Source organism: Caretta caretta, chromosome 1 (genome assembly GCF_965140235.1).
Source record: "Caretta caretta isolate rCarCar2 chromosome 1, rCarCar1.hap1, whole genome shotgun sequence".
Classification (NCBI taxonomy): Eukaryota; Metazoa; Chordata; order Testudines; family Cheloniidae; genus Caretta; species Caretta caretta.
Genome location: NC_134206.1, coordinates 269,752,011 through 269,767,308, shown reverse-complemented (window position 1 = coordinate 269,767,308; position 15,298 = coordinate 269,752,011). Strand labels below are relative to the sequence as shown.

The following is a 15,298-nucleotide window of genomic DNA, read 5'->3' as shown; positions in this document are numbered from 1 at the left end:
ATAACTCTGCTATATGCTTTACTTTCTCATGTTTAGTATTTTGTTGTGCTTTGCTAATGTGAAAACTGATAAATATAAATATTTTAAAAGAAAGTTTCTTATTTTACTTCTGTTTCCATACACTTTAGTTCCATGCTTTACAAGGAAGGAATATTTGCATTTACCAGATGGTATGCAGCAGTGATAGAAATCTCCAGAATCAAGAGTCTCTGCAGATGTGTTTCAATATCTTGTCCTTTTTACGACTCATTATGCAGGTGACTCTGCCTCAGGAGCATTTATGTTGGCTTATCTATAATGGTACGTTACACATTTCATTTATATTTTTCTATCGAAGTATGCCTTGGGAAGGAAGTTTCATACTTGTTCAGTAATGACAACAAAAAGACTGCGAGTGAAAATCTAGTTCCCTTTTAATAAGTATTTTTTTCAACAATTAAATAATGATATTTTGAAATTCACGATGACTTTCATTTTTCATTTTTCTCTATGGTATTACATTTTTGTGTTGGACATCTGTAAAAGAAATAACTTATTCATAGACCACAGTTGAGCAGTGTTTTGAGTGTACTAATGTAATTAATTCTGACAGATCATAATGAAAGCATTTTTTAAATTAAATGCTGAGACATGAGCAAACTGGAGAATTTTTTTAGCTATAAAATGTACTTACAAATAGGGATTTTTTTGTACAAAGAGGATTACATTTCTGAAGTGTAGGAAATAACTTATGTGACTGTTTGAAACATAAAAAGTTTGCTTTTTTTTATAATATTCTCCAGCATTGGATTTAATGATAAAAATTCCTTTAAAAATGGAAATCATTTTAGATTAAGAATTTGATTCCATCTGTATCTGATTAATATTATCCACCATGTAAGTGTGTTGTTCATACTTGGCTTAATTTAGATCAGATAAACAGACTTGGGTATATAAAAAGAGACGTATCAAGAGTTCTTAAAAGGTCATTCTGTTTTTTTCTCCCACCCGAAATAATGGATTATTATTTGATGCTAAATTGTAATATAAAATTGCATATGAGAGAAAAGGTGCTTTTGAATTGGCGGTGAAGAAGTGCTGGTATCTTCTTTCCTGTTTAGAGCTGTAATGGGGCTAGAGATTCTAACCACACTTATCTGCTGGGACCACTCTTGGTCCCACCTCTCCCTTTCAGCTGTCCCTTGACTGCCAAAGAAACCCAATAAAATAATTAAATTAAAATCTACTAAAAATCCCATTCTGGGATCCCATTGCCAGTTCTCTGGACCAGATTCCTGTCTTGAGCATGGTTTTGACCAGCATTAGCTCCTTCCAGCTGGCTGAAACGAGGTTAGGGTAGGGGCTGAACTTTGGCATTTCTCCTCCCAGGATTCTGCTCCTTCTTATGGGAAGAACATCTTTCTGTAGCTCCCTCAGCAACAGCAGGTTTGTGGCTCACTACACATCCAAGGCATATACCAATACCCTATTAATGGATGCTGTGTGGTGGCTTGTTGATGAAATGCCCTTCTAGTTGTGTTGATTGGCGTTTGGCTGCCTCTTTGCACTATAGATGTCCTTTCCTACACAGAGTATACACCCTGGAGTGTTTTATTGCTTGTCTAGCTTTTTGTGTATGCAGAACTTTGTTACACTTCCACAGTGGGATTTTCAAAAGTACCTTAGTGACTGAAGATCACAAGTTCCACGAATTTTCTCATGAAAATTCTACCCCCAATAGTCACATCCCTTGATTTGACCTGTGATATTAAATATTTCTAGTGGACATTTAAGACTTCAGTAATATTTTAATTTTTATGAGGCTGTTTTTCTACTTATTTTACAGTGGACATGAATATTATACAATAATTTGAATGGCTTCAACTTCTCTAATTTAAAAATAATTATGTAAAAATTTTTATTTTTAAAACTATATTTTCAGTTGTTTTTCATCTTGAAATAAGAGACTTATTAACAATCCAAATACTAACAACAAAATTTCAGTTAACTAGCATAATAGAGTTGAAGTAGAAATGTTGGACTCATATCCATTTTTGTATAGATTTTAATTTATTTTTATTCTTCTAGGTACAATTTATATATACACCATATGCAGACATTTGATGAGCAAAGGTCAGTCTGCTAAGGTATGGCAAGATAAACTGGAAGGTTTTTTATATTTAGTATTTCTAGTATATTGTACAGCTATTAAGAATACTTTTAGTTTTACAGCAAACAGAATTTTACTGAAAAGAAGGAAATGCTTTTTTATTTTGTCCACATTGGGTAAATCTTATCTGACCGACTCCACTCTTCCTGGCACTAGTAACGCTGACCATCCTGGACAGTGGGGTGAAAGAGTTTGGTATCCAGAGATTCTCATGTAGAAGGGCAGGAGAACATGAATCCCCCAAGCCTTCATGGACCTCTGTGGCATTCAACTGTGAGCATATATCCCCACCATACCAGGCTGCTGGTCTGTGGGATTAGTCAAGCCCCTGTGGAGTGTTGGAGTAAGAGTCATCCAAGCCCCTTGAAGTTGTATTTAGTTCATTTTTAATTTAATAAACTATTTATTTCAAAAGTGAAGCAGACTTTAACTGCACAACATTTTAATGATTTATCACCCCAATCTTTGGCTCCTAATATCTCGACACAAGGTAGTGATTCCAAAGTAGTCAATTATCAAAAAAGGGTGGTACAAGATTCTTAAACTGGCTTTGTGAGGAAGGCAGAGGGTTGAGCTTAGGGTTCTCAAGTCCTTAATTAGATATCCCTGATGGAGCCTCATTCCCACTCGATGTTTTGGGCCAGATCTTCAACTGGTATAGATCATTGTTGCTCCACTGAAGTCAGTTACATTGATTTACACCAGCTGAGAATGTGGCCTTTTGACTTAATTTTGACAAAAAATCTTCTTAAAATATCCATCATATAATACTGCTTACTTGTAAATTTGAATAAAACAGAATGCTTTAGACAGATGTTGTTTCCATATGTGACAGATACTACACTGTAACTCTGTCATCACTATAAATGCTTAACTAAAGCAAATAGTAACAATGACTCTTAATGGCAAGCTGTTGTTAACTAAGGTTAGGATAATTTATTATACGTAGTTATAGTTCCACTATTTAAAATAGGATATAAATCAGCAAGCTGAGCCATATTGGGCTGTTTGTTTACATTAATGGAATTATCCTTTTGCTGTTTTTTGTTAGAGCTGTAGTGACACCCTGTGGCTGGGTGTTTTTTAACCATGAACGTTTCTTTCATATGACAGGTTTCAGAGTGGTAGCTGTGTTAGTTTGTATCAGCAAAAACAACACGAAGTCCTTGTGGCACCTTAGAGACTAACACATTTATTTGGGCATAAGCTTTCGTGGGCTAAAAGCTACTTCATCAGATGCATGGAATGGAACATACAGTAGGGAGGTATAAATACCCCACAGCATATGAAAAAATAGGAGTTGCCTTACCAAGTGGAGTGTGGGGGTCAGTGCTAACGAGCCAATTCAATTAAGGTGGAATGGGCTATTCTCAACAGTTGACAAGAAGGGGTGGAAATCACTTTTGCAGTGCTAATGAGGCCAGTGTAAACAAGGTGGCCCATTGCAAACAATTGACAAGAAGGTATGAGTATTAGCAGGGGGAAATTAGTTTTTGTAGTGACCCATCCACTCCCAGTCTTTATTCAGGCCCAATTTGATTGTGTCCAGTTTGCAAATTAATTCCAGTTCTGCAGTTTCTCATTGGAGTCTGTTTTTGAAGTTTTTTTGTGGAAGAATTGTCACTTTTAAGTCTGTTATTGAGTGTCCTGGGAGATTGAAGTGTTCTCCTACTGGTTTTTGAATGTAATAATTCCTGATGTCAGATTTGTATCCATTTATTCTTTTGCGTAGAGACTGTCCGGTTTGGCCAGTGTACATGGCAGAGGGGCATTGCTGGCACAAGTGATATATTTGTTAGTCTCTAAGGTGCCACAAGGATGCCTCGTTGTTCTTTCATATGAGTGTCTCAGTTGGTATGCCCTGGACTTTATTTTTTTACTTATCTAGATTTGAATTGGATTTCAATTTTCCCCCCAACTGGAGTAAACAGACACTGGACAATCCTGGATCCAATATTTTTTGTTGTTGACATATGGTTATTTCAGTCTTTCATAAAGAGCAAGTGTATCCCTCTCAGTGACTGGAGAGTTTCAAAGGAAATCTTCCATTTGAACATCTTAGCATTGAAACTGGAAGTGACTTTGTATCTTTATTCTGTATGCCAGTGTAGCTCATATTATACGTGTAATGTGCTTCATGATTTCTGGAGGAAATACTGTCAGCAACATTCAGGACATATATTTTCTGTTCAGTAATTTACAGAAGGCCTGAGTTTGTAAACTGACTGCATTTGGAAACGAGGGTGCTCATCATCTCTTAGAGCATCAGGCCCAAAGATAGTAAGAGAGGAAAATGCTGTTCAGTAGGATGAAGTGTTGCGATTCTGTAGAAATCAAGCTAGACCTGGCTTTTGGTAGGGCTAATTATATCAAAAGGTCTTTGCTGTGAAGAGTAGGTTTAGAGAAGGGGATGAATTTCCCCAAACTGAAGGTCTGAACCTCCTGCACCCACTGAAGACAGTGAGAATAGAGTGTGCTCAGCGCCTCATAAGAAGTGCTCAGTGCTTTGCGGTCATAAGAAGTGCTCAATGCTTTGCGGAATAAAAGCCTGAAGAGCTTGATCTTGCATTTTTCAAGTGAGTAGGAGTTTTGCAATTGACTTGAATGAGAGCAGGATCAAGCCCTAAATGAGGAAACAGTTCTGTAGTGAACTGGGATTGTTTTGATATCTCAGACCATAAAATGTCAGGTGAAGATGAAGAGAGACAAGATGGGTATAGTAATATCTTTTATTGGATTAACTTCTGTTGATGAAAGAGACTACATAGAGTTCTTCAGGTCTAGAGATGAAAATGAACACAGTTCTAGGTGGAAAAATTCATAAATGACTGAAAGTAAAATGAATGAAATATTAACTCTCTTTCTGTGATTTCGTGTTCTAATTTGCTCCGTTATTTAAGACCATGTTTTTATGTGCATCTTTGAGCAATAGGAAATGCATGTCAATGCTTAATACTTTTCTCAGCCCTTCTATAAAACACAACTGTTTCAAGTTTATACTGTTAATACATTTTGAGCAGTTCTTTATAGTGTTTTGTTTATAATTGTTTTTTCCCATCACAGGTGCTGGAATACCTATTGTGGGCCAGCATATGTATGGAATCATCAGTCCCACTTTTAGCTGTACACTATTTGACATGGAGAACTACCCTTTACACTGCAGTTTGTTATTGCTATTATGACTGCCAAGCCAGCATCCATGGAGAGGTATTTGTAACAATAAATGGCAAACTGCATATTTATTTAAATATTAAATTTTATTATGATATTTGCTTTTTATCTGCATTCAGAAATGTAGTTAGGCTACTACAATATGTTTTGCTGTATAAACTGAACTAATCAATTCAAATTAAAGCACAGTAGTACATTTTAATATGTACATAAACATTCTAAGTGTTCAGGGCTTGACTGTGGCCAGCCCCTCAGCAGTTGCACTAAAGGAGAGAGAGTAAGGAGTTTCTCTCTCCTTGCATCTGTTGTACAGGAGCTGGCTATTATTTCAGTCTTTATTGTTCTCTGAACACAAGGATGAGGAGGTGGTGTGGCTATTATACTCTCCCTCTCATAGCAAGCAGAGCACAGAACTATAATATCAAGATAGGTAAAACAACTCTTTATCCAATTTTTGTGCTATATAGGTATTTGCTCGTCGTGGTCTGAGTAAAATTGATGAACTAAAGCAGTTGGAAAGCATGAGTTCTTCACCACAAAATTCAGAAACAAAAAAAGTTTTTAGAGAGGCCACTATAAAGGTATAAACATGTCACAATTTATAAAAATTATAGTACATACAGCTGAACAAGCGGAATACATAATACAGTTTTTACTCACATGCTTCTCTTTGAGTCAGATGGCAGTAATGGTTTTCAAGAGAGCAGTATATGAATCCAGAAGAAAGCCCAAAGGATTTTTTCGACCAAAATTAAGGGTTAATCTAAAGGAAGCACAAAATGTAAGTTTAGAATTTTGTGTAAATCTTTTTTTCTTTTTGATCTATTTATTACTTATTTTTAGTAATGATATGACATAGCTTTGCCTAACACACATCTTTTGTGGGCATACAGCATTATCTGCAAACAGAATGATTTGTTTTCCCTTTCCAGCCTTATAAATAACATATTAACTTTACCATTAAGACTCAGAACCAACTTAAGGGAGTAATAATTATAATAGGCAATATGGTTATATTGGATCATTCAGGGTTTGTTTTCTTTAGTGGCTGTGTGAGTTATTTGTGTAGGATAAATATTCTTGGCTGTACACTACAAAATAGCCACAACTCTACGGTATTTAAAGATAATATAATTTTTAAAAATATTGTTCAAATTCATCTATGGTGTATGGCCCCTTGAATTTTCCTTACTGTGTTTAACTACATTAAAGATTCCGGGCCAGCTTCAACAAATCTTCAGTGGATTTTTGTGTCGCAGTACTCCTCTCAAACCTTGAAAGATACGTTTTTCAGAGATTCGTCACTCCCCCTTAGGATTCTGTGACCTTTATAAATGAGTACAAAGTACGAAATAGCCTTTGATGAAAATCATTATTTTCCTCAACTCACATTCTATTGCCAACAATCTTAGTTGCCACAGCCAAGTGTTCCATTGGGAGATGCCTTGTAAATTAGTACAGAGAAACACGTTCTTTCATAATATTAAATATTTTTGCATACTTACTTTCTTTGGACAACTTCCAGATCTACTTTATTAGCTTTAATAGCCGCATTTATTCTTATACTATTATGTGTATTTATAATGGTTCCCCCCATATACCTCAGAGAGTATCACTCTTCCTTCTGAGTCAGGTTTAAAGTCATTGGGTTCAAGACCTTTCCTAGAGACAAGATTCATACATTCATAGATTCTGAGGCCAGAAGGGATCCTGTGATCATCAAGTCTGACCCCCTCCATAACACAGGTTATAGAACTTCTACTAACGCTGGTGCAGGGAGGTGTGATTTACAGTTCCCAGAGCCAGAGAAGCCCTTTACACTCCAGGGGTGATTCACCCCAAGCAAGGCAGATGGTAATTCTGCTTTTTCCCTTGTGGTTTCATCTGGAGTTGGGGCAACTTTAATTTTTGCTAGGGCTACATAGCCGCTCTGCCAAATGGGAAACACTCCAGGAGGCTCAAACCAGCACACTCTCCAGCTACTCTCTCTTGCTGCTCAGTGCTTTCCACTTATTGGGCTGCATTGGCACTACACAGCCCTCATCCAGGTAGGAAGAAGGTTGCAGTCACTTTGCATCATTGCAGCCTCCACTGCTGGAAGGCTTTATGCTGTGGACCCGCATCAGAGTTTTTGGTGCTGTAAACCTGTGGTTAATTTGGTCCTATGGTTTCCATTCTTACTCATTGCAAATATAGCAGTACCAAGAGGCATAGGTAAGTGCTACACTACCATCCTCTGGGTGAGATGCGAGACAAAAGGTCTTTTCTGTCTCAGTTGAGAGGCCATCAAGGCAGAAGTTAGACGTCTCCTTGCATAACTCCCATTTCTGTCTCATCATTTATTCTGTCAGTTGCAAATATACAGAGCTGTGTGAATTGTTGGTGAGCTTTATTTACATGCACAATCATTATCTAACTTATTTATTCATAAAGTGCTTTTGGGCTAGCCTGAGAACGAAAGCACTATATTTGATAAACCCCAGTCATATTCAAAATCAGAAGAGTATAATTTTTGCTGGAAAATAATATGCTATTAAATATTAGTATCATTTGTATATACTATGTTATTGTTTCTTTACTAATAGAAAAAAGTCTGAGTATTGGGAAAAACAGGTATATAAATAAGTTCCATCAGAAATAACATTATGAATTCATGGGATTTCTCAGCTGATATTGTTTATAGTTAAGGCAACGATTATGTCACGGAGGTCAAAGGAAGTCATGGATTGCGTGACTTCCTTTGACCTCTGTGACATTTTCTGCCTGGGGCTGGAGCTCCCAGCCCCCACTCTGGTGAGGGGAGCCTGCAGCTGCCCAGCCCAGTGGAGTGGCGGGGGGACCCCCACAGCTTCCCAGCTGTGGCAGGCAGCGGGGAACCCCAGAAGCTGCCCAGCTGTGGCAGGTGGGGGGACCTCCCCACAGCTGCCCAGCTGTAGTGGGTGGCAGGGGACATCCTCCCCGCGCAGCTGTCCAGACACGGTGGGAGGCAGGGGTCTTCCCGAAGCTGACCAGCCGCGGCAGGCGGCGGGAGGACCCTGCAGCTATCCAGCCGCAGTGATGGCCCCCCATAGCTCCCAGCCATCTTGTGGGGAAGGAGACCCCACAGGAGTCATCCCCTGTGAGTAGGGGGACCCCAGAGCTCCCACTCCCCACAGCAGTGGGGGACCCGGGAGCCCCAGCAAGAGTGGGTGCTGAACCCACCTCCCCATTTTGTCAGGGATATTTTTAGTGAAAGTCAGAGACAGGTCACGGGCTTCCGTGAATTTTATTGCCAGTGACCTTTCCATGACTTTTTTTCTAAAAGTATCTGTGACAAAAACTTAGCCTTACTGTAGTTAATAGTAAAGCTATAACATCATCATCCTGACACATTTCAGATGTGACCTGATTGCTCTGATCAAACTTTAAGTGATCTGTATGATACATTGGTATAAAAGAGTACCAAGGGGTTCAATATCAGGTCATATGTGATTTCAGTCATGTATACTTTCATATTAAATTGCTGAGTATATAGCACATTCCAGTTGATCCAAACCTCACTTATCTGAAACCTCAGGAGGGTGTGGTTTGCATATGTAAAGACTACCAGATTTCTCAAGGATTTGGCTCAGTAAAACTTAGCTGTTTTTGGGTGATGTCCTTCAGCAGGACTTGGGGAAGCAGGTGTACGATTCTAGTGGGGGTGTTGCTTCTGCAGGCTTTGAAGTCTGTGGTCAGGGTCAGGAGATAATTCAGTTTACAATGTAATTCCTAAAGATTTCACATAACTCTGTATCAGTTTCGGACTTTACTTAATGCCTGGTTTTAAAAGTGACTGATCGTTAGGAATCAATTTCTTAATAATTCTTTTAAAATGTGACGTTTTTGTCCACTACTTGCCATGCCTGTTTTCTTGGCCTTAGCAAACAGAAGTATTGAATTTTCATGTTGTTTGTTTTTACATGCTTTTATAGTTTGATTATTTGTTCAGGGTTGTGAACATTAAATGCGATACCATTTTCAGAAATATTTCTGCACATTTTGTAGATTTACTAATGTTCAAATAAATGGAGAAAAATCTATAGGACTATATTTGCCTGCATTGGTTCACTTTTAAAGCAATTTTTTTGACATTTTAATATTATAAAACATGTGTAGTCCAGTACTCATAGTATGATAAGAAGACAGAGAGCTTGTCTGTATGAACACTTCACTCATAGCAAACCGGGGCGTAAATCTACCCTGCATTAGTGTGCCGTGCACTCTGTCAGTATGGACCCTACTGCCATGAACTAAAAGTTTTCTAGTGCCCTTTGATTTATCCAGCTTTGAAACAGCCATAGATCAAAATGCACTAGGGAACTGTTAGTGTGCAGCAGCAGCGTCCACCTGGACACTTAAGTGCACGGCAGGCTTGTGCGAGTAGTTTTATACCTCAGCTTGCAGCAAATGAAACATTTGTGTAGCAAAGCCACAATGTAGGGATATTTAGACTGGAATGCCTGATAAGAGTTTGATCCTGCAAGGTGCTGAGTGGTCTGGTCCTGATCCAGCAAAATATATAAGCGCACGCTTAACTTTTAGTATGTGTGTAGTTCCATGTACTTTTAGCTCTTAATTTAACTTGGAAAATGAAAATAGACTGGCTCATTTTACAATAGTTTTTAATAATTTTCATTTTTTCCTTCACCCCTACAATGCTGTAATATTTGGATTGCAAACACCACAGGGAACTGTTTACAGCTAAAACAGTATTGCTATCGCTGCTGTGTATAGTTACCCTCCCAACCTCAGGCATTTATTTAAATAAAATCTGTGTTTTGTGCATAAACTGTCAACGACTATACGTGGGGGCAGGGTTCTGTTGCATATAGTCAGTTGCAGGTTTGGGACTGTAATTATTTCCTCAATGCTGTGGAAAGAACCATTGGGGATATAATAATTTAGCAACAAATGTTAGGTTTTTAAATCCAATGTAGTGTACTTGGGAAATTTTAAACCTGCATGTATAATTATAAGGAATTGTTTAAAAATATTTCTTGTCTTTGGTTTGGAATGAGGTTGCCAGTAAAACGTGGATTTACCCTCCGCCCTGTAGAAATGGTTGCTCTTTCTTTTCAAAAGATAAGTAGCTACCTCTAAAGAGGTAGCCTGTTTGAAAAGATGGGTGTATAATTTATGTTACAATAAAAATACAATCCATCAGCATATAAATTGCTGAAATGCTGCCAGATACGGCACAAATTATTCCCTTTTTATTGGGTATACATCTTAGCTTTGCTTGCATTAAAGTGCCTAATTTGAAAATTAAAATAAAGGATGTGGCTCCACCAATGCAGGAAGGAAATTCCCTAACATTATAATGTTTAGATGGTCCTGGAAACCTTACTGAAGGCTTTTTATTTGATAAAATGTCAAATAAATTGTTATAACTGGAGTGATGATGACATGGAGCAGGTGACCATTAAATACTGGGTCTCCACTTCATTGCTCCATACCTGGTAATGATTTTGACAAGGAAAAAACAGTCATGTAAACAAAGCATCATGAAATCAGTTTTTTTATTTATTTATTTTATTTTATTTTTATTTTATAGATTTCTCATTACTTAGCAGCCAAACATAGTGCATATGGTTTTGTGTGTATTGTCTTATGTTTTACATTATGTTGATTGGAAAATGTACAGCCCAAAGAAGCAACCTAATGGACTGTAGCTTTAGTCCTGTGGGGTGCTGATCACTGTCAATATTCACTGACTTCCTGTGAAGCGCTGAGAGTCCTCAGCTCCCAGTGATCAAGCCCATGTGATTACAGGACACGATCTGGATAGCTTTGAATTACATAGGCTTAATACGTTTTTTCCTTTCATAATTTTCATTGTTTTGTTTTGTTTTGTAACTAGAACAGTGTGCAGCAGTGTATGTAGTTATTGTGAAATTCATGCCTTCCTAAGGTACCTTACAAACTTGGCCTGATACTTTGCTATACCTCTGGATCATAGAATTCACGACCACGATGTATACTGCAGTTATTTCTTGTACTTGAATTCACTTTTTCACAGAGAGCTGTTTTGAAAAAACAGCTTTATTGTAATGCATTTGAAATATGACAAAACCTTACAAAGATTTATCTCTTGTTTAGTTGCCATGGCCTCGTACTTTTACAGAACGGCTGCTGACAGAGATGTTTGATGGCACTGCAGCCCATTTCCTTGCCATCCTAGAAGCTCTCTCTGATAGTAATCGACAAGTGTTGCGCCCTGCCCCACCTGTTCCTGAGGAAACTGAGATTCGTGATGTGGTTTCAGAGCTCTTTTTTGCAGGCATGGATATCCTGGCAGGTAATGGCATAAAAATGAAAATACACTGGTAAAGAACCTCAGTGTTTCTTACTCCCATAAAAGAAAAATCTCACCTGCAGAAGTATGTGTTTCAATTATAATCATAGCACTGATCAAATCAAACTTACTTTTTTTTAAAATTATACCTTCCCAAAATTTGATATAATTAAGTTAAAACCTTTGGCCAGATTCAGCTCTCAGTTTTACCAGTGTATATCTGGAGTAACTCCTTGTGCTTCACAGAAAGTCTGCACCTTTTCTGAATAGCTCAGCATGGAAGGGGTCTTTGTGATGACCCAAGGTAGGACCCACTTGATATATGCTTATCTGTATCCAGTCATTCCAGCATAGAGGATGTGGAGAGCGACTGTGGTTGCTATTTTAGCCTGTGGGCTGGAATGCTAGTTTCCAATGGGCTACGATGCAGTCCTATAGCCAGCTTGTAGGTTGTGATGGTGCATTCCATCACTTGACATCCACTTCATTCTCTGAACAAAGTACATTTAGTCAAGCTTTGTGTGGGGAGGAGTGAATTTCATGCTGAAAGAATGTTTTATTGCTGGTAAAACCATTTAAATAGCTGCTGTTTTAAAAAAAAAAGCACAAATCAACTAATCATGTAATTAAAACAGTGCCGGGAAAACTTTTTGGCCTGAGGGCCACATCAGGTTTCTGAAATTGTATGGAGGGTTGCTTAGGGGAGACTGTGCCTCCCCAAACAGCCAGGCATGGCCCGGCCCCCACCCCCTATCCAACCCCTCCTGCTTCTCGCCCCCTGACAGCACCCCCGGGACTCCTGCCCCATCCAACCCCGCTGTTCCCTGCTGGACCTCCGGGGACCTCTGCCCCATCCACCCCCTGCTCTCTATCCCTGACCTCCCCCCCTTCCTGACTGCCCCCTGAGGACTCCTGCCCCCATTCAACGACCCTGTTCCTGCCCTCTGGATGCCCTGACCCCTATCCAACCCCCCCGCTCCCTGCCTCCTTACCGCGCTGCCTGGATCACTGGTGGCTGGTGGCGTGGCTGCACCAGGACAGGTAGCCACGCTGCGCAGCACAGAGCACCAGGTCAGGCTGGGCTCTGTAGCTGTGCTGCCCCAGGAGCTCACTGCTCCGCTGCCCAGAGCATTGCACCGACGGAGCAGTGAGCTGAGGCTGCGGTGGAGAGGGAACAGCGGGGGAGGGGCCAGGGGCTAGCCTCCCAGGCCAGAAGATCAGGGGCTGGGCAGGACGGTCCTGCGGGCCCTAGTTTGCCCACCTGAATTAAAATCCCAGCTGATGGCTGCACATTTCTCTTGGGATGTGCTGACAAGTCTCTTTTGTGCAAACTTCACGTGGCAGTAGGTCTTTGCAGCCAAATGCTTAGTTGATTATTATTATGTGAATGCCTAGAATGCTTCAAATTATAAACCAAAGATCTCTATTTCTTTGATTTGCCCTGGCACTGCTTAAAACATTTTTAATCTCATGTGTTTGGGTATATAGATCAGGTCATTTTCTGTCCTAAGTCAAACCCACATATCCCCACTACCTTTAACTTCAGTTGCATAAGTGTAATTTCAGAGTGACTCTATCTAATCCAGTTTATTTACCACATAAAATAGTTGTTCAAAAGGACACTTGAGGGGTCAAAGTTTGCACTGATTTTCACCCCATGCCTCTACATTTAAGTCAGTGGCGTTCTATGGAGGTGTAAATAAGGACAGAATTAGAACCATGGAGTGGAAGATGTTTTGGTAATAAAATAACATGTATAAAGTAAATACACTTAATAATTGTATTTTACTTCCAAGATCATTATGACTAGAGCTGGTCAGAGGTTTTCTAACAAAGCATTTTTCTGTCAGAAAATGCTGATAATCAAATTAAAAATATCTTGTGGGAATCTGTTGGCTTTATTGAATCTTCCAACAGAAACCAGGCAGGCTTCCTGACAGCTTGTCTGCTGGTATTGTGGGCTGCCACATAACTGGGATCCCTGTAGCTCTGGAAGCCCCGGTTTGAGCCAGGCTTGTTTGGGCTTCCTACCTTCTGGGTAGTTAAATCCTAGTGAGGAAAGTAAAAAGGAGCATAAACTCTGCCAAGTGAAGTGTAAAAATATAATTAGGAAGGCCAAAAAAGAATGTGAAGAACAGCTAGCCAAAGACTCAAAAAGTAATAGCAAATTTTTTTTAAGTGCATCAGAAGCTAAACAATGGTGAGGCCACTGGACAATCAAGATACTAACGGAGCACTAAAGAACGATAAAGACATTGCGGAGAAACTAAATGAATTCTTTGCAACAGTCTTCATGGCTGAGGATGTGAGGGAGATTCCCCAGCCTGAGCCATTCTTTTTAGGTGACAAATCTGAGGAACTGTCCCAGATTGAGGTGTCCTTAGAGCAGGTTTTGGAACAAACTGATAAACTAAACAGTAATAAGTCACCAGGACCAGATGGTATTCACCCAAGAGTTCTGAAGGAACTCAAATGTGAAATTGCAGGACTACTAACTGTTGTCTGTAACCTATCATTTAAATCAGCTTCCGTACCAAATGACTGGAGGATAGCTAATGTGATGCCAATTTTTAAAAAGAGCTCCAGAGGTGATCCAGGCAATTACAGACCAGTGAGCCTGACTTCAGTACCAGGCAAACTGGTTGAAACTATAGTAAAGAACAGAATTGTCAGACACATAGATGAACACAATTTGTTGGGGAAGAGTCAACATGATTTTTGTAAAGGGAAATCATGCCTCACCAATCTACTAGAATTCTTTGAGGGGGTTAACAAGCATGTGGATAAGGGGGATCCAGTGGATATAGTGTATTTAGATTTTCAGAAAGCCTTTGACAAGTTCACTCACCAAAGGCTCTTAAGCAAAGTAAGCTGTCACGGGATAAGAGGGAAGGTCCTCTCATGGGTTGGTAACTTGTTTAAAGATAGGAAACAAGGATAGGAATAAATGGTCAGTTTTCAGAATGGAGAGAGGTAAATAGTGGTGTCCCACAAGGGTTTGTACTGGGACCGGTACTATTCAACATATTCATAAATGATCTGGAAAAAGGGGTAAACAGTGAGGTGGCAATATTTGCAGATGATATAAAACTACTCAAGATAGTTAAGTCCCAAGCAGACTGCAAAGAGCTACAAAAGGATCTCTCAAAACTGGGTGATTAGGCAACAAAATGGTAGATGAAATTCAATGTTGATTAAATGCACATCGGAAAACATAATCCTAACTATACATATGAAATGATGGGGTCTAAATTAGCTGTTACCACTCGAGAGAGATCTTGGAGTCGAGGATAGTTCTCTGAAAACATCCACTCAATGTGCAGAATGTTGGGAATCATTAGGAAAGGGATAGATAATAAGACAGAAAATATCATATTGCCTCAATATAAATCCATGGTATGCCCACATCTTGAATACTGCTTTCAGATGTGGTTGCCCCATCTTAAAAAAGATACATTGGAAAAGGTTCTGAAAAGGACAACAAAAACGATTAGGGGTATGGAATGGCTTCCGTATGAGGAGAGATTAATAAGACTGGAACTTTTCAGCTTGGAAAAGAGACGACTTAGGGGGGATATGATAGAGGTCTATAAAATCATGACTGGTGTGAAGAAAGTAAATAAGGAAGCATTATTTAATGTGTCTCATAACATAAGAACTAG

At 39.2% G+C, this 15,298-nt stretch overlaps 1 protein-coding gene across 8 annotated transcripts in view; it reads left to right on the top strand.

Annotated features, from left to right (window-relative positions):
- Positions 1–15,298, top strand: part of CFAP54 (cilia and flagella associated protein 54) — a 208,028-nt gene that overhangs the window by 14,605 nt on the left and 178,125 nt on the right. For all 8 annotated transcript variants that reach the window (XM_048835513.2, XM_048835512.2, XM_048835511.2 and 5 more), the window contains exons 4-9: positions 129–300; positions 2,068–2,126; positions 5,213–5,356; positions 5,788–5,901; positions 6,000–6,101; positions 11,441–11,639. In XM_048835513.2, coding sequence (XP_048691470.2) covers positions 129–300; positions 2,068–2,126; positions 5,213–5,356; positions 5,788–5,901; positions 6,000–6,101; positions 11,441–11,639 — 790 coding nt within the window. The remainder of the gene's footprint in view (positions 1–128; positions 301–2,067; positions 2,127–5,212; positions 5,357–5,787; positions 5,902–5,999; positions 6,102–11,440; positions 11,640–15,298) is intronic.